The 23,540-nt window shown below is 38.8% G+C and overlaps 1 protein-coding gene across 2 annotated transcripts in view; it reads left to right on the top strand.

Annotated features, from left to right (window-relative positions):
* The window catches only part of LOC124276996, a 29,016-nt gene extending 8,774 nt beyond the window's left edge, over positions 1-20,242 (top strand). For both annotated transcript variants that reach the window (XM_046712650.1, XM_046712651.1), the window contains exons 2-6: positions 1,959-2,109; positions 3,058-3,140; positions 5,852-6,501; positions 7,850-7,901; positions 19,949-20,242. In XM_046712650.1, coding sequence (XP_046568606.1) covers positions 3,062-3,140; positions 5,852-6,501; positions 7,850-7,901; positions 19,949-20,175 — 1,008 coding nt within the window. In that variant the 5' untranslated portion in view covers positions 1,959-2,109; positions 3,058-3,061 and the 3' untranslated portion in view covers positions 20,176-20,242. The remainder of the gene's footprint in view (positions 1-1,958; positions 2,110-3,057; positions 3,141-5,851; positions 6,502-7,849; positions 7,902-19,948) is intronic.
* The last annotated feature ends 3,298 nt before the right edge of the window (positions 20,243-23,540 follow it).

Below are 23,540 nucleotides of genomic sequence, written 5' to 3'. Positions count from 1 at the left end.
AGGCTGACTCCATAGGCTGATCCAGAGGGAAGTTGGGGTGGGGTGCAGAGGTGCGCACCCCACTTTTGTCCTGAAAGTTTATTAAATGACCATTGAAACTCTTCTGAAAATGAAATGTGCACCCCCACTTTCTCAAGAGTGTGCACCCCACCCCCCTTTTCAAGAAGCTGATTCCGCCCCTGCACTCTCACGCCTCCTTTAAGCTTCCCTTGTTGGTTGTTCTTGTCATACCACTGTTTGCTTCAACATCACTTTCTGTGATGTCATGACAAGTTTCATTGGGGATTGGAATGACAGCTTCATTTTTTTCAGCAGATCATGTTTTCAGCAGATCATGTTTTCAGCAGGTCATGTTTTCAGCAGAACATGTTTTCAGCAGGTCATGTTTTCAGCAGATCATGTTTTCAGCAGATCAGGTTTTCAGCAGGTCAGGTTTTCAGCAGGTCAGGTTTTCAGCAGATCAGCTATTATCCAATCACTGTGGTAATCTTCAGACAGACAAAGATTAAAGTAGCATGAAATGCTTTTGATGACTTCTGCCCAAACAGTGACTATTGCATTATAACTTCATGGTTCCTTTAGTCGGAATCATCTTCTTGTTCATCTGTGTGATTTCATTCCATGCTTATTCAGAGGTTACAAACATGTACTTTGCACTCAAGGAAAACTTTTGTCCCCATGCATAGAAGTCTTTAGAATCCTCTGTTCTAGTTTTGCCTTGCTTGACAGACAATTCAACTATTCTTTTTGCAGTGCCCCCAACCCCATTACATTGTCCCAGAGGTACAGATAAGCTGCGTATCTGTGTAAATTACGAAAATATTTATGTGAAAACTCAATTCATTTTAAGTCTATTGCGTACAAGTACGCTTGAATTTTAGTAAATACTCAATAAATGTGATCTTACATGTGTACACACAAAAATGTCAAATCTTAGCTTGCGTACCGGTGGATAGATAAGGTAACTGAGGTATATTGAGAGGTTCTATTTCAGGACATGAACTTGACAACTTGCAGTCTTTCTTATTGTTTCTCATATTACAGATCAAATGTAAATCACAAACACTAACATTTAAACTTTATTATATTTTTTAAATTAATGGAAAATGTCAAAATACCCAATTGAGTTTGAGTGAGGTGAGTACAATTTATTTGGTTACTCAAAGGAAAATTAGGATACCCAATTGAGATGAACACAAGCGAGTACATAACTCAATGACCCAAAAGGTTATCTGTAGCTTTGATTGTCCATTTCCCTGACCTGCCTCGAAGTAATTCCTGCAGTAGATCGATGTGATCTGATACAATGAAGAAGGTCAACATGTTTCTATACTGTGAAGAGGGTCTGTGTGTCCAGTAATGAAGCATTTTAATGGCACCCAGTGTCTTTTTCTAGTGAACTAGTGTCTTCATTAAAGAAGTAATCCCTGTCGTAGGAACTAACAGGATTGGGTGAATATACTCGCTGACTTGGTTGACACATGTCACCATATCCCAACTGCACAGATCAGTGCTTGCTATGTTAATCACTGGATTGTCTGATCCAGACTGAATTATTTGCAGGAAACCGTCAACTAGCTGGAATACTGTTGAGTGTCGTATTAAACAACTCTGTAATTAAACAACAAACAAGTAAATTGAGGTAGACACAAAGTAGTTCTGGTAAAGAGAGTTGTTTCAATTTTATATTTGGAGATACTCATGATAGATATAGTATTTTATGATTAAATGCATAACAACAACTGGCCTGATTTCAACTAGTTTGTCTTTTTCAGATATTAGTTCCTTCATCAAATGTTGAATCACTTGTTTGCTAAATGTACTTAACAGTTTTGCTGAAACACTGTATCAAAACAATACGCCCTCGTCTCCCATGGTGATTTCTTGGTTGTTTTCAAAATTAGTGTTTTTAATCTTAATGACAGAACAGTAGAATTTGCATGCAATATTTGTTTCAGGATTGAAGAAGTTTCGCCTATGTGTGCAAGATCAGTTCTACCACATCAACCCCCTGCACATAATCATGTAGCGACGTCCTTCCATCGGGACATCTTCATCCTCCGCCTTACAACTCATGATCTGCCCTTCACTCTACCCACGTAATTAAAGGTAGGCCTGTTTTGATTACTTCCATACTGATCACACTTTAAGAAGAATTCCAAACCGGATAAAAAATATGCAAACCAGTTTTCATTATCCTTGTTAAGCATGTTAAATACAATTGCATTTATGTTTATGAAAATTTCAATGTTAATATTGTGAAAATTGTATATATTCATTCTGTAATAGATGTCAGATTTATCAACTGTCTATGAATGGTGTAAATCCTGTGCCTCTTTCTGGACAATCTCGTAGTTGTCATGCATAATATGTATAAAATTATATCACCTAAAGGACAGTGGGGTAGCCTTGTGGTTAAAGCATTTGCTGGTCATCCAAAAGACCTGGGTTCGATTCCCCCCATCGGTTCAGTGTGTGAACAACAACACTTGAACAAATGTAAACACAATGAATACACACTGCATTTTGAAAGTGGTCAGATGTAATGTATCTAATATTTGGGATTACGCTTTCTCAGATTCTAGTAAATGTGTTTGGTTGAGTCCCATCCGGGATTCGGAACCCACACTCAGAGTCAGGCACAAATCATCAAAGTGGTACGTAATGTCAGTGATCTAACCCACGATATGAAAGTCTTACATCTACCAGTTGTCAGTCAGTATCTCAGTTGCTGAGTAGGACACCCATGTTAACCTGAGGCATTGTATCTGGTGGGGCAGTGGGGTAGATTAGTGGTTAAAGTGTCAGCTCGTCACGTCGAACACCCGGGGTTTGATTCCCCACATGGGTACAATGTGTGATGCCCATGTCTGATGTTCGTGTTGTGATATTGTTGGATTATTGCTAAAAGCGGTGTAAAACCATCCTCAATGACTCGTGGTATCTGGCATGCTAGCATTATAAAACCATACTCACTGACTTGTATCTGGCATGCTAGCATTATAAAACCAAGTCTGTATTAGTACTAGCAGCCACACATGTGATCTGTTCTTTCAGCGTGATGAGTGATGGAAGCAATCACAATGATGACGAGGCAGGGCGAGAGGAAGACAGGCTTCATTTTCCAACACCAGAGTCTGGTATGTCTTCCTAAGAACACTCTCGACAAGATGTCTGAAAGGACTAGACAGTTTGCTGACTGGTTTTTGTTTTAGTAGCAGTGCTTGTCTAACTTGATTCTCTGTAAGAATATGCTAGTGGCATGTGATTATTGCAAGAAGTGATGAGATGAATTGGATGACCGAGATAAAAATTAGGATGTCCAGGAGGACAGGATGCTGCTCATTATATCAATCCAGGGCTCAATTGAGTGCTTTGATACTTGCACTGGTGCATCCAATATTACAAAGTGCAACCTAGGTATTAATCTAACTTGCACCAATTTTTGAGAAATAAATTGATAAATCTAACATCATACAGAGGTACAGTACAATATTTTTCCTGAAGAAATCAAGTGAAGTTATAAGCTGACAAAACTCGGAAACTGAGAAACATGCTAATATGAACAAGAGTGATTCCATTGACATTGCTGATGTGTGTGGCATTTCAATATAAAACTACAGATGATAATTGAAACGTAAATTAGAGACAAACGTAAATCCAGTCACATGCAATACTAAACAAATTAAGACTTACAAATTTAATGAGGAATGGAAAAAAACCAGGGATTAGTTGCATTATGATGAGATTGAAAACATCTAAATAATTCAGTAGCATATTTCTTTCATTACATATTGCAGTAAAAGCAGTGCAATTTGAGTTTGGCTGATGCAAGTAGTTTTTTGTCTTAGGTTGCACCTGGTGCAAGTAGGTTAACATCTCTTAAATCGAGCCCTGCAATCAACGGTCTGTCTGGTCCAGACTTGATTATTTACAGCCTGATGCAACTTATATTAACACCATCAAGTCACAATCAATAAGACTAGCTTATCAAAATTTAGACCACAGTGTATTATTTTTATAAGGGGAAACCGCAATACACTTTTCAAATAATTCTTATTGCAACATGTTTTCTGTGTTTCAGAATAGAGGACAAAAAATATAATGAGTAAAATTCACTTAAAGTAATGTTTCCTGTCTAAAATGATTGTTGAAACATTGTAAAAGTCAGAATTAAGTTTTCTCATATGTTATGTCCCTTGAATCTATGACCACAAAATGGCAGCAATGGGTTCTGCTTGGACAATCAGTGGCAGTCATTGTCACAGGGGTGGAAATAACTTTAAAATTGCTAGTGTACTCTTGTACAGTGGCACATGTAAAATCACTTGCCCTGATAATTTTTCCACTATACCGGCCAATTTTCTTGCTGATGTTTTAAATAAGCATTGGAAAGTCAACTAGACACTGGTACAGCATGACATACAAATTTGCTTGCCTGACAGAAAAAACACCTGGACTTATTTCCACCCCTGTTTCAAACGCTTTAGCTTCCAACATTAACAGTACAATACTGTTACAGTAAACTATGTTGACAACGAACACACTTATAACGAACTGACAGATATATCAAACTGTTTTCTTGAAGTACCACAGTTAAAACACACTAAAATTAGTCCCAATCTCTTGCTCCATATTTTAGTCTGAATGCTTGTAATGAATTACAGATATAAGGAAGTAAAATAGTGACTGCTCCGAGTTCATCAATGAATCATCATTACTGTACTTCACTGTACCTGTATCTCAGTACAGTAACCTGTGTTCAGGGCTACAGATATCCTTTTGGGTCATTGCGTTATGTACTCGCTTGTGTTAATCTCAAATTTTCCTTTGAGTAACCAAATAAATTGTACCCACCTCACTCAAAATCAAATCGGTATTTTGCCATTTTCTGTTAATTGTAAAAATATATTTAGATATATGTTGGTTAATATGATTATTATTTGTAAGATGAGAAACGATAAGAAAGACTGCAAGTTTCCAAGTTCATGTGGTGAAATAGAACCTCTCAATTTTCTTGTTATTTTATCTATCCACCGGTACCCAAGCTTTTGACATTTGTATGTGTACGCATGTAAGATCAAATTTACTGAATATTTACAAAAATTCAAGCGTACTTGTATAGAATAGACTTAATAGAAGTTTTCACATGAATATTTGCGTAATTTATGCAGATACGCAGCTTGTCTGTACCTCTGTGTGTTACAACAAACATATTTATAACGAACTGATGGATATAAAGAACTGTTGTTTTTTGTCCCAAACACTTGCAGCCTATTTTAGTCTGAATGCTTGTTACGATCTACAGTTATAAGGAAGTAAAATAGTGAGCCCTTTGAGTTCATTCATCATAACGGTAGTTTACTGTACTTGTATCTCAGTACATTAACCTGTGTTTACAACAAACACACATCTAATTAACTGATAAATAGAACACTTTTTTGGTCCAAGCCAAGTGTAAAACGAACCTCAGTTATGGTGCCTATTTCATTATGACCATAGTTTACTGTAGATTGTAATACAGATGTTTTGGTAATGCCCAGCCTAAGTCATAATTGTTTCTGGTTTGTTTCAAGTACATTAGTTGAGCAGTTGTAACTGAGACACACACATATTTTAGTTACCGTAGTTACCATGGTTACAAGAGACTGATGAAAGGTGTGTCAAACCGGTGTCCACAATCTTTAACCTGCTGCTTCATCACTTCCCAAGGAAGCTGAAACTTAACTAGCTTGTGATACTGATTGTATCATCCCATTCTCGTAATATTTAATCCATATCCAATTTTGCTGACAAAGCCTAAAATCTATCTATTTACCCAACACTTATGAAGTCTGTGTATTATTTCCAGGAGATACCCGACCAACGGATGATCATTTCAGATCACTTGTTGATCAAGAAACCTACTTGAACCTTACAGGCGAAACACAACCGCACAACTCACCTCCTGGGTTATTCTACTCTATTCGCTTGCCACCCTCACAGACAGCCAACAGTGGCTATCATTCAATAAGGCCTCCAAACAACGCAATTCACTTCAGGAATTACAGGCCACACCATTACAGTGATGATCCTAATGCAGGTGGTGGTGCTGCAGCTGCTGCTGATGATGATGACTTTGGACACAGTGACCTGTCAGAGTCACAACTGGGCAGCTACGATGTGGGTATGCTTAATCTCGGGGAGGTGAGCCTTGGACATGGAAACCTATTGGACATACCTGTTGAATCATCTCTACATGAGAATGTTCTCCATTCAGGGGTGAATGATGAGCTGTATGCCATCGGACCTGCATCACTACCATTAGGAGATGACAGCGGTGAACGGGACCAGACATGTAGAAAGTCTATATGCAGTGTTGTGTCTGAAGGACAGGAGGTAGTGGATGAAGAGTGTCATATCGAGCAGATGTCGTTGGTTAGTGTGAATCCACCTGCAGTTGAATCAACTGTTTCTCAAAGAGGTGGAGAGCAGAATGTAGTCATTTTTGAAAATGTAACTGTGAGTATGACTTTTTGTATATAGATGAACCCATATTACACAAACATGACTATGCTGTATTATTGAAACACATCCTTCAGAAAGAAGATATATGCCCTTAGAAGGAACTCATTGAAATAAGGACAAGAAAATATTGGGTTCAAGGTCAGAGGTGAGGTTGATCTGTGGGCTGCCCTAATAAATAATGAGTATGATAGAATGGGCAACTATAGCTGCCAGCAGCAATGGGCACACAATGTTGCTGGCAGCAAATGATAGAACAATCACATTTCTGCTGAAAAGCAGACAATAATGAGGCAAAGCCAAAAGATTCCTATCTGCTGAGAAGCAGAAGGGTAAAGCAGATTCCGGCTGAAGAGCCGTCCTGCCATCATATTGAATATTGCATGAGTATTATCATTGCAGCCCACAAGATGCAGGCCAAAAGCACTAACGTGCTCAGCCCACCTAAGACCATGAAGCAGGAAAATCCTTCCCTCATCAACCCTTTAATAGTGGAAATTTAATACTTACGTTATGATCTACTTACATTACGTTATGAACAGAAGTATCTGCTACAGACTGAAATGTTGAACCTTGTTAAAAGAAGCAATACCAATTTAGATTATGGAAATCTGCCAAACTTTTCACTTTGGGCAATACTTGTATTCATGTGTATCTCTTTTTTACTCAATCACAATATTGCAAAGTTACTGGATCATTCACCTTGGTGGAATTGATACCACATTAGTGTTAGCTATTACTGAAACATGATGTTTTCCAGTGTATCATGACATAATTCCACCGTAACGCCATCTATTTCTTTAAAAACATCATATGTTTCCATTCCATGTTAATATCATATCATTTCAGTGTAACATCATATGACTCCAATGTTACACCATATTATTCCAGGGTAACATCATTTAATTTTAGGGCAACATTCCACCCGTGAAGATCTGGGTTAGAATCGATCTTCAGCAACCCATGCCTCTCGTAAGAGGCGATTAATGGGATGTCAGGCTTGCTGACTTGGTTGACACATTTCACCGTATGTCAATGGTGTAGATCGATGCTCATGATGTTGACCACTGGATTGTCGGTTCCAGACTGCTGCCAACACGCTGGAATATTAAGTGTGATGTTTAATAACAAACATACAAAATCATAGTTTTCCAGTGTAATATAATATCATTGTGTCATTATCTCAAAACTGTTCAAAATTTTCACTGGGATGGAATGCAACAGCAAAATTCACTATTTCCGTCTATATTTCTGAACCTTGTCAAAGTTTCATTGAAGTTATATGTAGTTACCAAGTCTTAACATAAACTTAAATGATCCATATTTTTCTATTATTGTATTCCAGGAAATGGTTCCTAGACAAGCTGCATCAACATCAGGCTATCAAACAGGCACAGGTAACTTGAGATGATACTTTAAAGACCAAATCATATGTAAACGAAATGGCCTATTGTCTCTCCTACGTGAGACGGGTGTGCTCGGCGTGGTATTGAGTGAAGACTGCTTGACCCTAATTAAATCAATCACCGTGGTACCAACTCGACAAGGTGTGAACACGGCGTGCGGTGATTAAACGGGCTAATCAAGTTTGCAACTGATACTGCTAAAGTTCACATCAATATGGACTGTAATTGTTCAGTATTTATCAGAACTTGTTGACCCGGAAGTTTGTTTCGATGCAGTGCTGTATGTTCCAGATACTAAAAGATGTTGACATGGAATTTTCCTTATCCTGACTCATGCTCTTTTGCTTGTCTTCTTCTTCTTGCTTAACATAGTGGAACACTTGTATCTCCTTATTTGAAGCCCCCTTCAAAATAAAATCACTAATTGGTACTCACCACGAAGTTGCTCCCCTTTGTCTCCCCTGGCGGAAAAAGGTGTCGCCACCCTCTGGCCATGTGCTTCACTCTCTCCTTCTTCACCAGTGAGCAGGATGTGAGAGCCTTTGTGTCTCCTTACACACATATCCTTTGATAATCTCTTAGTTTTTACCTCCTCATAGGTTACTATAGAGGTATAGCTAGTATCCTTTACTATTTGTATTGATTAATTATCGATTTCTACTGTTTATTCACGTATTCGTGATTGTTCAGCTAGCTTTACGCTCATGAAAATCTGTACGATTTGTAGATTACGCTTTTCTGCCTCCATCCACATGTAATATGCCCTAGTTGTTCTACTGCAGGCAAGCTTTAAATCACGCTTGCAGTTACTGCATTAATTTATCTCATTCTGCATTTAATAAATATCATCTTTGCGCCTTTTAAGACGCGGCTGCAGATAGATCACGCAAAACAAGGGCAAAACATGGCAGAGAGTCCAGATATTCCTTCCAGTCAGCTGCTAGCGATCGACCCTCTCCGCCTGGTGTTCTGCTAGAGACCCCGCGCAGAGGAACGGGGACGAGTCCGCTACCTCAAGAAACGACCGCCTCCCAGACATCCCGCCATTGCAGACTAAGTCTAAGAGGGCTCCTATCGCCGCCTCAACGCAGATTGAGGACACCCAGGGCAGCGCAGACTTCCAAAGGGAAATCTACGAAGACAGCAAGAACTTTCTCAGCCGAGATCGCTCCAGCAGCAGAGTTGGGCCTCTACGATGATCAGCCGATAATCATCCCCGACTTACGGCAGAAGAAGCGACCGTGTCAGCGACTGTGACTTCTGCAGAGATCTCCATGCAGCCTGATGCTCTCTACACCGACGCCAGACGCCATTGATGTGAACCCCATCGCAGAAAAGACGCCGACGACTTCGGCCACAGATCATCCCAGAAGACATGATGCGGCAGATTATGAACATCATGGAGGACCACTACAAACTGCGCGCTAAGCAGGGTCCGAAGCCTTCGCTGGCGGCTCCAACGTGACAGCACCCCAGAGGCACCCCCACCAACGAGAGCAGCCAAGACGATGTCACCTTCGCTGAAGAAAGTCCCGCACCACCTTTGACGGCGGACCTAGATGTACAGCCTTCGCTAAGGCCTTCGCTGGCGGGAGAGATCATCACCATCTTCGATTTCATCTCTAGATATGGACTCAGACCATCAGACATCACGGAAGCCTTCGCTGAAGGTCATATCATCGATCCCCCGACCGACGCGAAATGAAGCTTCGCTGAAGGCATTCGCGAAAGACATATGATTCCAGATCTTCATCGCCTAGAAGAACATCGAGGGACTGCCAAGAGCTTCGCTAAGCTATCAACATTCACCTCACAAGTCTCCGAAGATCATCCCATAGACGCATCTCCACCCGCTTCATCACCAGGTCGATCACCCATCAGATCTCCACATAGAGCGCGCACAAGTCAACTAGATCGCCACAAACCTCATCAGATATTCAGACAGCTACACGCAGTCCCGAAGAGCATCTACAATTTATTAATGATGATGGTTTTGAGGATGATGGAGGAATCATATTTTCTGATGCAGAGATACGGTATTGGATGGTCAATAACCTAGATCTCACATCACCATCTAAAAGTGGCAATACAGCTCAGACGATTTGATGAAGGAAGATGATCCAGATGCAATCACTCTACCCCTCGATCGACCCGACATGCGCAGTGCCACAGAATCTAGATGCAGCTTTCCAGAAAGCTACTTAAAGTTCAGATACCACATCTACCCAACTTTCAAGCCAAGAAGTTCTCCACGCGATAACATGGACTCCTTCTACAAGGCCCAGGACATCGATGAGAACTATAAGATCATCAGCCATGTAAAGAACAAGATTTACAAGATGGATGATCGCAAGTTGGCTCATATAGAAACCATGACGAGACGATGTTCTTTGGGTTAAATAGATCTAGGACGCATCAATGAGACTCTTATTACTAGATTCCGATTCCACGACGAAAGATGATAGAATGATTTATTCTGCCTTACTTATGCAAAAGAAAGATCAGCAGTTTTAACGGATCATCTTACATCTGTTTCAGCAGCACTGACCTTAGCTCGTCAGCCAAGGCCTCCTCGCCTCCTGTAATTGGGGGGAGAACTTTACAGCCCCACTTTATACAGCCCCGTGGTCGACAACATCCATCTTTGACGGAGAAATCGACAAGGTCGCCAAGGAAGTCTCTAAGGATTCCAGGGAAGTCCTTATGATTAGATCGATGGACACACTAGCCAGCCATTCGTCAGACTTCACAAAGATACTCAGGCAGATCTAAGTTCACGGGCCTACAAAGAGCAAGAGACAGGAAGATAGCCAGCTCTAGAGGTAAAGATTCTTTTCGTCGCCCATATGGCAACTATAGAGGAGGATCAGGAAGAGGCAGGACACCCAGAGGTTCCCGCAATTATAGACGCTGAAACACAGGTTCGAACCACTGGAGTCTTCCACCCCAGCCGCTCCAGTACAACCAGCTCAAGTGGGTGGACGCCCAACTACACTGGGAAAACTGGGGAATACTGCAAGATCCTTACGCCTCCAACATTATTCAACACGGATTTCTCAGATCCCTACAGGACAAGCCTCCGCCATTGGACAATCAAACCCCCAAGTTCGATTTACAAGCTTAAATAACTACCAAAGATAAAGAGGCTGTCTCATCACTCCTATCCAAACAGGCCATAGAAGTAATAGATCAAGCAAACGCCGAACCAGGTTTCTACTCCCCAGTTTTCCTAGTTCCCAAGAAAACTCCACGGAGAAATACAGACTCATCTACAACATGAGCTTTTTCAACAAGAACTATCTACGCAAAACCACCGGGTTCGCAGATGATACATTTACCCTCAGTTACGCCAGATGATTCGGCCCTATGGACTACATGGGCAGCATAGATCTACAGGATGCCTACTTGCACATCCCCATTCATCCCGATTCCAGGAAATACCTACGATTTACTCTAGAAGGGCTACATTACCAGTGGAAAGTACTCCCATTCGAATATCATCAGCCCCTGGCTATTCACGAGGATAACGAAACCGATTATCAAATTTCTACATCGCTAAGGGCTACGAGCGCGCTTTTACCTCGACGACGGGATACAAGTAGATCAAGATCCACCGCGCCCTCAAACTACAGTTAAATTATTATCATAAAGCTACTAACACAACTAGGTTGGTTAGTAAACTTACGCAAGTCGGACCTAGTACCATCGCAAGACCTACAGTTCCTAGGTATTCGATTCATCACAAATCGCGAACCGTGATATGGTACCAGAAGACCGCTGGCTCAAGATACAACAGACCATTCCACCAGCTCTACTCTCTCCGCTACCACTCGCGACAATGGCAGAGCCTACTAGGTCTTCTCACATCAGCCCAAGACATGACTGTCACAGGCAGATTACAGTTACGCCCCCTACAGGTCTCATCATCAACGACATCTCAACGATGTACAACCATTCAGTCTACCGAAACATCTCAGACCACATCTACTATGGTGGACCAAGAAATCGAATGTCTGCGAAGGGATTTGTTTAGCAGAGCAGGAATACAAAACCCATCTGTATGTAGACGCTGTTACCCAAGGTTGGGGAGCTCATCTCACCAACCACACGATATCAGGGTTATGGAATCAGCAAGAATGCAAACCCATATAAACAGTCTAGAAATGAAAGCTGTAATCAACGCCATTCTACATTGGAGCACATTTCTACAAAATGCGCTACCAATGATCCATACAGACAATTCGACAGTGGCGCTCTACATAAACAAGCAAGGCTCAACGAGATCGATGAACCTTTTGAACCTAAGCTTTCAACTGTTCGATTTAATACAAGATCTAAATCTACATGTCAAAGCAGTGCACATTCCCGAGCCAGAAATATACTAGCAGACGCCTTCTCGGCCTCATCTACCATCACCGACAGAGTGGATGATCAACCGGAAATTTTGCACAGATAATCAAGCAATTAGGAGCGCCGCTAATAGACCTATTCGCCACGCCGATTCAACAATCAGCTACCGACATTCGTGTCACCAGTCCCAGACCCCAAGCTTGGGCAACGGACGCCTAAGTCTATCATGGAAGGCTCACGCGCACGCGCATTCCACCGCCAGCAATAATACCTCAAGCATTACAGAAAATCAGACAAACACAGAGCCTCATAACTCACTTTGGTCGCTACTCTACTGGCCGGCCAGAACGTGGTTTCCCATACTAATTCAAGAAATCGGTCAACCAACACTGGAGCTACCTGCCGCCAAGAAACCTGTTAATTCATCCTCACACCAAACAAGTGCACGGAAACCCAGCAATGTTCCAACTACACGTATGGACTGTATACAAATGTGTTTAAACAAGAGAGGATATTCTGCCAGGGCGCAAAAGCAGTCACGCTTTGCCTTACGCTACTCAACTCGTAACTTGTACGACGACAAGTGGCACAGTTTCAAAAATTATGCAACAAAGAAAGGGTTTACAGCAAGAGAGGCTTCACAACCTCAAGTGGCAGACTATTTGTGTTACCTACGCCAAAACAAACATTTAAAAGGTTCAACGATATCAACATATCTTGCCGCTTTAGCTCTGTAATCACCATGAGAACGGGTGTCAAATTGACAAGATCTCCAGAGTTACTGGCCTTACTACGAGCTTCCCGATTGGAGGACCAAAGCGAAGTTCCACTTCCAGCTTGGGATCTGAATGTAGTGTTACAACACCTCACGAGTGAGGTCTATGAACCCTTGGAATCGACAAACTTTGAATTTCTCTCACAGAAAACATTGTTTCTGCTATCGCTAGCCACAGCAGCAAGAATGTCTGAAATTCACGCTTCTGGATTACGAGAGGATACAGTTTGATGACAATCATAACACAGCGCTCCTCGGATTAAGATGGGATTTCATTGCAAAGAATCAACTGCCAGGTCAACCAGACAGATTATTCCACATCCCGGCGCTATCCTCTATTCTCGGATCACAAGATACACAAGACCTATCACTGTGTCCGTAAGAGCTTCAAAGTTTATTTACTTAATTTCATCCAAAACAAGGAGAAGATTTCTCAAACGCTTATTCATCCCATTATCGCCACTTAATCAAACAGAAGTGTCACGGACCACAATATCTATTTGGATAAGGACTGTCATTCTCCGTGCCTACAAGGCAGCAGGCTTGGACCCACCAACAGCATCAAATCCACATGAGATCAGGGCACTGGCCTCTACCCTCAGCCTCTACACGGTAACTGTTCCTTGAACACGATTATGGAAGGATGCTATTGGAAATCTAACATGGTATTTGCTAATCACTACCTAAGAGACATCACTACAGAAGATGTCTCTGGTATTCACCATTTCGACCACTGGTCCCTCAGCAACTGACAGTCCCTCAGAGGGCTTAAAATATTAGCCTCACAAGATTAATATGTATTTTATACATACTCATCTAGCTTATAACTCTAAGGAGTTTTAGGGCTATGTATATATGTTCAGCTTAAGTATTCTACCTTAAGCATATACTTGGATATAGTCAATTTCAGTGCCTCTATCAGAGTCACCTATATATATATATATATAATTTATATGTATTGTTCAATATATTCATAATGTAATTCCCCTTAATGGCTTTATATAACCTATGGTTTTCTTTATACAGGAAACATCCTAAATCTAAGACTTCATGAAGTTCCCGTAGGGGATATTACAGTATATCTATACAAAATCACTAATTATAAATCCAAAGTATTCTGTTACCCACCTCCGTTCCGTAGGATGCTACAAGCAAAAGAGCATGAGTCAGGATAAGGAAAAATATGTAATTTTTAGAGTAAAATTGATATTTTATACTTATCCTGACTCATGAGGTTAGCCCTCCCATCCTCCCCACATAACACTTTGGATTTCCCTGTAAATTCAAGTGTTGGGCTCGCTAAATCAGGAGAGAGTGGAGCACATGGCCAGAGGGTGGCGACACCTTTCCCGCCAGGGGAGACAAAGGGGAGCAACTCGTGGTGAGTACCAATTAGTGATTTTATTTTGAAGGGAGCTTCAAATAAGGAGATACAAGTGTTCCACTATGTTCTCAAGAAGAAGAAGACAAGCAAAAGAGCATGAGTCAGGATAAGTATAAAATATCAATTTTACTCTAAAAATTACATATTAATAACGTTGAGAATAGGTTGATCCCATCAACGCTGAAAATAGATTGAAAAATAGGTTGTATATGAAAGTTTTTTGACGAGATATCCATGACGTTAATCAACGCTGAAGTTTGACCGATTATCAACGCTGAAAAAAGGTTGATCCTCAACGCTGAAAATAGATTGAAAATAGGTTGTATATGAAAGTTTTTGACGTAGATATCCGACGGAATCAACGCTGAAGTTTGACCGATTATCAACGTTGAGAATAGGTTGATCCTCAACGCTGAAAATAGATTGAAAATAGGTTGTATATGAAAGTTTTTTTGACGTAGATATCCGACGTTGGAATCAATGTTGAAGTCTTGATATATTTTTTTATTAACGCTTGAAAAATGGGTTGTTCCGTGGTTGTGTCTGGGAGGTATTACGCTTCCTGTAAATAGACTCGCATTTCATCTTTAAACTACAATAAAGTAGCACCAAACTCCTGCATCCAGCTAAAATACCCAAAAAGCTACCTGCAATAAACAGTGTTCAAACAGAAAATTGCAGTAAAAATATTTACCTGATAAAATACTTGGTTAAAATTCCACATTCAATATAATGTTCATTTAAGTTTTATGTCAGTTGGACGTATAATTCCAGTAAGAAGAAAAGAGTATTCCAAATTAAGAAAAACTATTTACTGTTGTATTGTTACCTTGAAAAGGTGAAAATTGTCCCGAGAAGACATTTTGTCTGAATTTCAGCTCTTAGACAGACCCCTGAATAAACACAATGCAATTACTTTCACCATGAAAGGGATCCAAGATGACCAGGAACTATACCTGAAGACAGCACATAAAACAAGTCACTTTTCATGAAATCTTTATGAACACACACGCACACAGAAAACGTGGTTTAATGCATAATGTAAAACATCACACATGACATAGTCTGTAGGTGATCTCTGTTGTGCTAATAACACAATATCATCTGCATATAGCATCAAAGTGACATTTACGCCACCAATTTCAATACCACAGTTCAGATTTTTCAACACAATTACAACTCCAAAATCACAATTATCAGCTCCTCTTCTTTCTGCCACTCCTGCCTGGCGGTCAGGTGGATACTTCAGAAACGTTCCTAACTCTTTCTTGAAATTTGCTTCGATGCATTCCCATCTCATTCCCTTTGAGATAGGACACATTCTGAAATTTTATATTTAAATACATGAATAAGTTATATGGAAGATATATTGTCTTAAATGATTCAAGTATTTGTTTAATCAATCACTTGAAAGGTTCATTTCACTGCTGTAACTTGGCATGTGAACATATGAACAGCATCAATACAAAATATGACGAAAAGTGTAAACAATTTATATTTTCAACCGAAGGAATGGAAGTTTTCTTAAACATTTTCAAAGAAAATCCTCAATTGCAAGTTGATTATTTAATTAGACTATGAATTACTGGTAGGATGAATTAGACGATGCTTTACTGTCATATATTATTTGCTATGGTCATGATGAAAATGCTGCACTTGGTAATTAACTTACCAGAGATGATTGAATACAACCTTGTACTCTTAAAAGAAAACTTGCTGTTTTGCCCATCAACATTCATTCTTGACATCAAATTGTTTGACATCGTCCTGCAAAATAATGGAAGATTGTTGTTATTCTGTCAGATTTAGTTTTCTTTAGAGATTCTCGGAAATGATTATTTCAAATTAATAGGAGTTGAACTGATGTAGCAATTTTGCTACCAGGAGTCATAAATTGTAACAAAAGCCATTTTACATTAAATGATAAGAAAACAAAATGGGTGGTGGTTCACAGGTCAAAGAACAAGTCTATTGTGGGAGGTCTCCCAACACCATTTGTTCCCAAACACAAGGAAGTATGGATCATGGAGTTCTGAAAACAATAATGAGCTCTCATAAGTATACAATATATTCTCTATTATCTACTCTCTCTCTCTTTGTCATTTGTACACTCATAAAACTCAGATAAATAACTTTTTTATAATTCATAAATGTTTACACTTAATCTCTTATAGGAACGCTTAGAAAATCTCTCATATAATGAATTATGTGTATGTATTATCTATGACGTCATAACTATGCTTCTCTGAATCATGAACAATACAATAATGAGATTAAACTCTACATTGCCAGAAATAATCTATCATACCATGAATAATAAGACATTGAATAACATCTCTTACAACTCCAATCTACACTCAAAAGACTTAAATGTACTCAGAACAAACATCGCTGGCTAACGCAAATTCTTGGAAACAGTGCATCTCTGACTCTCAATTCCAAGAAATGGAAGTCCTACTCTATTTGACCAAAGGGGTGACAGGTGGCCAAAACATATTGAAATGTAGGTCATACACTGAAAATAACTCTGATTTAAAACACTACAAATATACACCTTTTCTCTAATATACTCGATAGATGATCTTAAAAAGGGAAAATGTACATAAAATGCTGATATCTAACAACACCTGTACTTTAAATAATGCACTCTTCCAAATCTCAGTATGTTTCACTGCACACATATTAGATTGCAAATAATGAAAAACCTACCCTTTGACAATAATAAAAAACATCATATTCAAATTCTACAGCTGACTAAATACCTGAAGAGTGTGTTTCCCAGCAATAAACATCTCTAATATCTATAAATGTATGACTTCTGTCCTCTCGCAAGGCTATCTTGCATCCAGCTGTTTACACGGCGAAAACAATATGGCCAAGCAAGGGAGTGCTCATTAAACTAAACATCTCCGGGAGAAATCATTGTCATTTTTTTCTCTTAAATGATCAACCTTAATATATAAATGAAAATAAAGACCAACTATTATCACCAAAAAAGAGCAAACATTATCACAAATATTCAAAACAGGTGGTAATGAAAGAGCATTATCATCTTTCTCTTAAACTTTGTGGTGGATATACTGGAAACAAGTGAAATGTTAAAAACGTGTTACCTTAGCCTTGCTCCTTTTATGTGATCCACAAAATTGCTGCCACCCGGTCTTCGGAGATGAGATTTCTGCAAATTCCATTAAAATAATCTTATTTCATAATTAAATGTTCCTTACATTAAGATTACTTCTTTTGTATGTAAGATTTTAACCTTTAAGAGACATGAATTATCATATCCCTTCCAAACAAGTGTAAGAATGAAAGTCTGTGGGTGCAGTTTTGTTAATTGTCCCATCAAAGAATCATTAGTGAAGTTACACTTTTTGTAAATAGATAAAAGTTCAAATAAATTATATACAATTTCATCCTTAACAAAGACTTTCACAAGACATTTTAAAGTGAAAATTTTCGTTGCATTACCTTACGCCATTCTCCAACCCCCCCCCCATATGTTGATAGGGTTCAGGGCGTGCTCAATGCATCAGTTACTGATAGATCTATTCAAACGAACAAATGTTCATAATAATGGGATGCAATATAAAATGTTGATTAATCCTATCCGATTTTGTATAGCTGCCCTTAGGGACCGTTCATAATGTATGGCTTTGGGGTAATGTTGATTTTTACGCATGTACAATGTGAATTACACACACACACACACACCCTCCCCCCCCAAAAAAAGTGTATGAGTATGTACAGAATAAGAGACGGCCCACCCTGCATGTCATGTACATTATCTATGACGCCCTCTCCCCTTCCCATAATTTCTAAACATAGTGCGTGTGTACAAAAATGCTGACCCCTTAGCTCCCCTGAACAAAATGGGTGACACCCCACCCCACCCTCCAACCCTTACAATCAACACCCCCACCCGCAGCCATATATTTAATTATGAACGGTTCCTTATATTGATGTACTTCATTGATTATTTGAAAATGTATGTTTGCAAAATTCAAATCAGGTGATGGGTAATGAAGGAAATCTTATTCGATGATATAATAAAATGCCAAATATATGCATGCAAATATATTGAAAAATAACAAAACAAAATTTTGAGAAACATGTACTGTGACATACTGGTAACCTTGTGAGATAAAACATGAGCCCTAATTCGAGTTTCTTGCTACTGCTAGATTTAAACGGCATTCCTAATGCTTTCATTATACATGAAGGACATACTTACCAAATAAACACCAGCTTGCCGTGGAAGATGGTGAAAATAGAACGATATTGCGCTGAACTTCGCCAAAGTGAACTGACAACGATCAGCTGCCTTTGCGCTACTGATAATTGTGCGCGATGTCCGATATGGCCAAACGAGGCGATCGAAAGGTCAACATCTGGCTTGTGTTTGAAAGCAAATTGTCGGGAATTATACAATTTTCACAGTTTTGTGGGAAAATATCAAATGTAATGCAATTTGATAACTGATGACTTTATACCTAAAACTGCGATTTACGTAATATTTCCGTCCGCTGATCGATGCACAATCAAATAATATATAAGATTATATCTGTCACTAGCTCGATCTTGATCTTTTATGAAAATAATGTTCCGAAAGGATAGTTGCTAAGGCGGATACCTATTACCAATATGAATTATGTGTCAAATTTGCCAAGGAAACAATTAGTTGACATTTTGTTGGTTCCTTACGTTGAAACAACGTTGACAACTAAACGAATCTCGACTAACTTTCTTTGGTCGCATGATAAACGTTGAATCAACGTCTATGAAAGGTTGATCAACCAAACAACCAAAATTCAACGTTGATTCAACGTTGATTCAACGTTGTGTGCCCGCTGGGTATAAACCATGATGATATACCAAACCAAAACGTTGGCAACCCAACCACTCAGCCACTATGGCTTCGAGTTGTCAGACGTCCATTTTTGTGGAAGCCAAAGCGGCTGAGTGGGTTGGATCGCTGGCTTTTGCTGGTGATTAGGTGCTTCACTCTGTAAGTGTGGCTTCTAATCCTGCATGGTACTCAACCGACCTAGACGGGATTCAACCCCTCAAAGTACTGAAGTCTGTATTTTACATAGAAAGTGTAATCCCAAATGTAAACCAAAAGTTACTGCGTTCTTTTAATCTGATTGGTTGAAAAACATGATCAAATGGTATTCGATTCTCTGAAATTGCAAGACTATTCACTGCGTGTTAATATGTACAAATAATGACACTTCACTGCTGTACCCATATTTGATGTCAATGAGTGCAGACAGTAAAACGCTGCGGTGGACATTTTGGTTTACTTTTTGTGTTAACAATGTCGATAAACACCATGTGTTGGCCAATTTCCGGGTGTTATTGAGTATTTTGAGGCAGGGCAATATTTCATTTGAAACCTCCAGCTAACGTTGTCGGGCCGTTGGTTAAAAATGAATTCCTGTTCTTCAAATTTTCAATAACACCTGGACATGGGGCAACTCATGTTTATGTCCTAAATTAACATGTTTCCATTGTTTTTGCCTGTAGATGCAGAACAAGGGAGAGTACAACCTGTCGACAACTTGCAGACATTGGTAAAGGGTGACAACCAGGAACCCACCCAGCACCCTGAGCAGCACCTTCAGTCAGGCCCAGTAGGCGATCTGCAGGTTCACCCCCCACTCTCTCCAGTCTCAGGGCTTCTATCCCAAATGGCACTCCAAGAGGGCCAGCCTGGAGAGGAAATGGATGAGGACAGTGATGTCAACAACTGATAGTTGCTGCCTTTGTTGCAGTAACCAACAGCATCTTGGGACATTCCTCCGTAACCTGTCCTATGGATCATGAGAATTTTTACTTTTTTCTTTTAAAAAGTTTTGGGTTAGCTTGCATGATTGGTTGGTTACAACTTATGCAATCATGTTATAAATATCATTTTATTCGACATATCCTTCTGAGCATTTGTTAAGGAGCACACAACTTAAAATCATATTTTGACCAGTTTTGGTCGTATAGCAATATTGATTTATAAATGAAGTAAAGTAAGATTAGTCTGGGGAGTTATCTGCCCTACTTGCATAATGGTGTGAAACAGTCAATAAAACATCAAGACATCATTGGGGTGTTTATTAGGGGTGAAATGGTATACTGCGTTATTAGTAGAACCCCGGTATTTTGCCTTCGGGTCAGTATACAGTATTGCAATCCAAATTTTTGGGTATTTTCAGTTTTTCTACCGTCATTTCTATCTAATCATAAAATGACAGTTTTGTTCATTCAAAGTAACAGAATATGGTTATTTTTTTCCATGTTTTTTAAACAATGTAAGGTTAAGCTCTTGTCAATTTTCTGCATTACGATCATGTCTCATATACCGATGTGAACCAAACCAAAGGCCTAGTGCCACTATACGTCCTTTACAGTGGTAAGAGTGTACCTTTTCACCCCTGTTTATTAAGTATTGTATCGTCAGGTATTGCAAAGCATAGATACTTTGTGAAATGAGACCTCAAAATAATGAAAATAGCAATAATGATCTTGAGATTTCTATGTGCCTTGTAGCCAGGATGCTTGCCATTTGATGGTGAGTGATCACTTTGAGATATTTCATTTTTTATTTTTGTTTTGAAAAACTACATGTATAAATAGAAAAAAACATCATCTTTAATATGTCTTTGGTATATATTTATGTATATTTTTATCACAACACTCAAAGTGTAAAGGGTAGGTGTTTCTGAATAACAACGATTCTTGAAGGCCGCAAATCAACCACTCTATTGAGAGCGTTTGATTCCTCGTCTTTTTTTTAACGTGTATTTGATACACTCTAAATAACTTCCCACTGGTGCCATATCACATTTGAGTTAAGTGATTTCATATCATATTTTGATACTGGATTTTATTCTTGTTATGACTGTTAGACAGTATTGTTAATATCTTCACAGATACCAGAGGTCCAGTGAAATCCTTGTTGTAATCATGTTTTAGAATTTTATTACTGTTTGGATGTATGTTTGACAATCACCAACATATCCCAATGTTAGAGTTAACTATATATTCAGCAGCCCACAGAATGTTCAGGTACAAATTGAATAAGGAACAGTTTACAAGCAAATCCCGTTCGTGAATGTTTTGTGGTAAGCAGACATTTGAAGTTTTAATTCTGCATCCTCTTAAATAAGAATATGGAAATGCAGTTTGCTAAACAAGTATAGGATGGCAATAGGTCTTCACGTCTTGTGCTTGGCAGTTCGCTATGAACTGCAAGAAGCCTATGGTTAGGCTTCATATTTAATATTCATGGTTTTGTCAGAACCGCACCTTCTGTCGTGGGCTCCCTGTAGCGAACACTGGCATGCATTGAACTAAAACCAAATCGGCTCACTGACTCAAAGATGCTACTAAAAATGTCATTTGGGCCAGTTGAATGTTAAACCTTTGCAGAATACTTTCATGTTTTTATAATTCTACTTATAAATTAAGGCTAAATCAGTTAATCAAAGAACCAGTTAATTAGCCTGATTTTGAGAAGTTAAGTACTTAAGAGGAGAATTTGCTCATTCTTAACCCTGCCTAGTCTAGCGGAATTTTATTTTGAGTATATTAAGCAAGATGCCATCTGTTGTCATGGTGATAATTTTTAAGACGGACCAAGATGGTATCAAGTATCAATTGACCTTGTGATCCAGTTTGTGCTCAAATCCTGGGAAACAAGGATGTTTAGTTTCTACTTAACACTTCTGTAGGCAGAAATTTCATCAATTGCTCAATCCAAGGGAGGTAACTGATCTCATTCCTGTTCAAACATATCAGTTGAAGGATACATATAAGGGAGGCAACTGATCTCATTCCTGTTCAAACATATCAGTTGAAGGATACATATAAGGGAGGCAAGTGATCAAAATGTTTTACAGCATGTGAAACTTGGTTGAAGAGATATGATATAGCTTGATTATTCTACAGTTAGACTGAAATGGCTTTTAGTTATTTTTCAAAGCATTAAGTTAGGGTTAGTAATATCATCAAATATTTAATTGCTTTTAAGTCATGATTTGAAATGACAGAAATCCACTATCAGATATTGTATGTATTATATACATCAGTTAAAAGAATTTTCAAGATAGATGCAACATTTTAATTGAAGATTAGTGTTTGCTGCAATTCAGTTGGTTGAAAACATTAAGTTTGGATGATTGGTTGAAAACGTTTAGTTCGCATGATTGGTGAAGTTTTGATTCGATTTTTTCTTTCAGAATGTTTTGTTTATCTCAATCATAAAGTTCTTTATGACTTGGATACCGAATTTGTGAAATAGTAAGTTTGAGTATTGTTTAAGCCTTCATGTCAAGCTAAGATACACAAGGTTAATGAAACTGACATGTTTTGCTTCAGCATTTTGCAGAATACAAGAGTTGATAACCAAATATTCATGATGTCACACACAAGCTTGTACACAATGAGAATCTCTTACAGCATAACAAACTCCACTATGAATCCACTTTACTTAAACAAGGTTCTGATTATTAATGTAGATCTGAACGAATTCATGATGTTGATTTTTTATATTTATTTCAAATTCATGAGTGAGAAAAAAAAGGATCTTGTGACATTAAGAATTTTATTACAGCAAGTTAGCTAATTTTTTAAAAGTCAGAAACTTCTGCTTATTTAACTGACTTGTCGCAGCAAAATGATTTGACTTTGGATTTGGTGAATATTCCACTATGACATCATGTAAAGATTACAAAAACAAGGTGTCACCTTTACACAGTGCAGTATCTTTTTGGTCAAGTAAGCTTTTGCCCATTCATTAACACTAAGTTTTACCAGACTGGTAAACTCGAACATTCTTCATGTTTTCAGCACAGATTACTTTTGTTGAAAGTTGTATTTATTATTTTAACCATGTCAACATGTTTTCTTTTAATGATTGGTAATAACTGCAATTAGATGTCATGTGCAATTAGATGTCATGTGACTTAGAGGCTAGACAAGTGAATTTCTGAACCTGACAAATCAATAGGATTATTTTTTCTTGCATTAATTGCCGACTTGCTAGTTTCTGACCCATACTGTATGCCTGTATCAGTCTTAATGTGTAAACACTGCATGTATGTCAATATACTGCCACCTTCATGGT

Source organism: Haliotis rubra, unplaced genomic scaffold, assembly GCF_003918875.1.
Source record: "Haliotis rubra isolate DU_JTF1 unplaced genomic scaffold, ASM391887v1 Scf2162, whole genome shotgun sequence".
NCBI lineage: Eukaryota > Metazoa > Mollusca > Gastropoda > Lepetellida > Haliotidae > Haliotis > Haliotis rubra.
The sequence above is the reverse complement of the archived record's forward strand: the minus strand, read 5'-3'. Positions and strand labels throughout refer to the sequence as shown.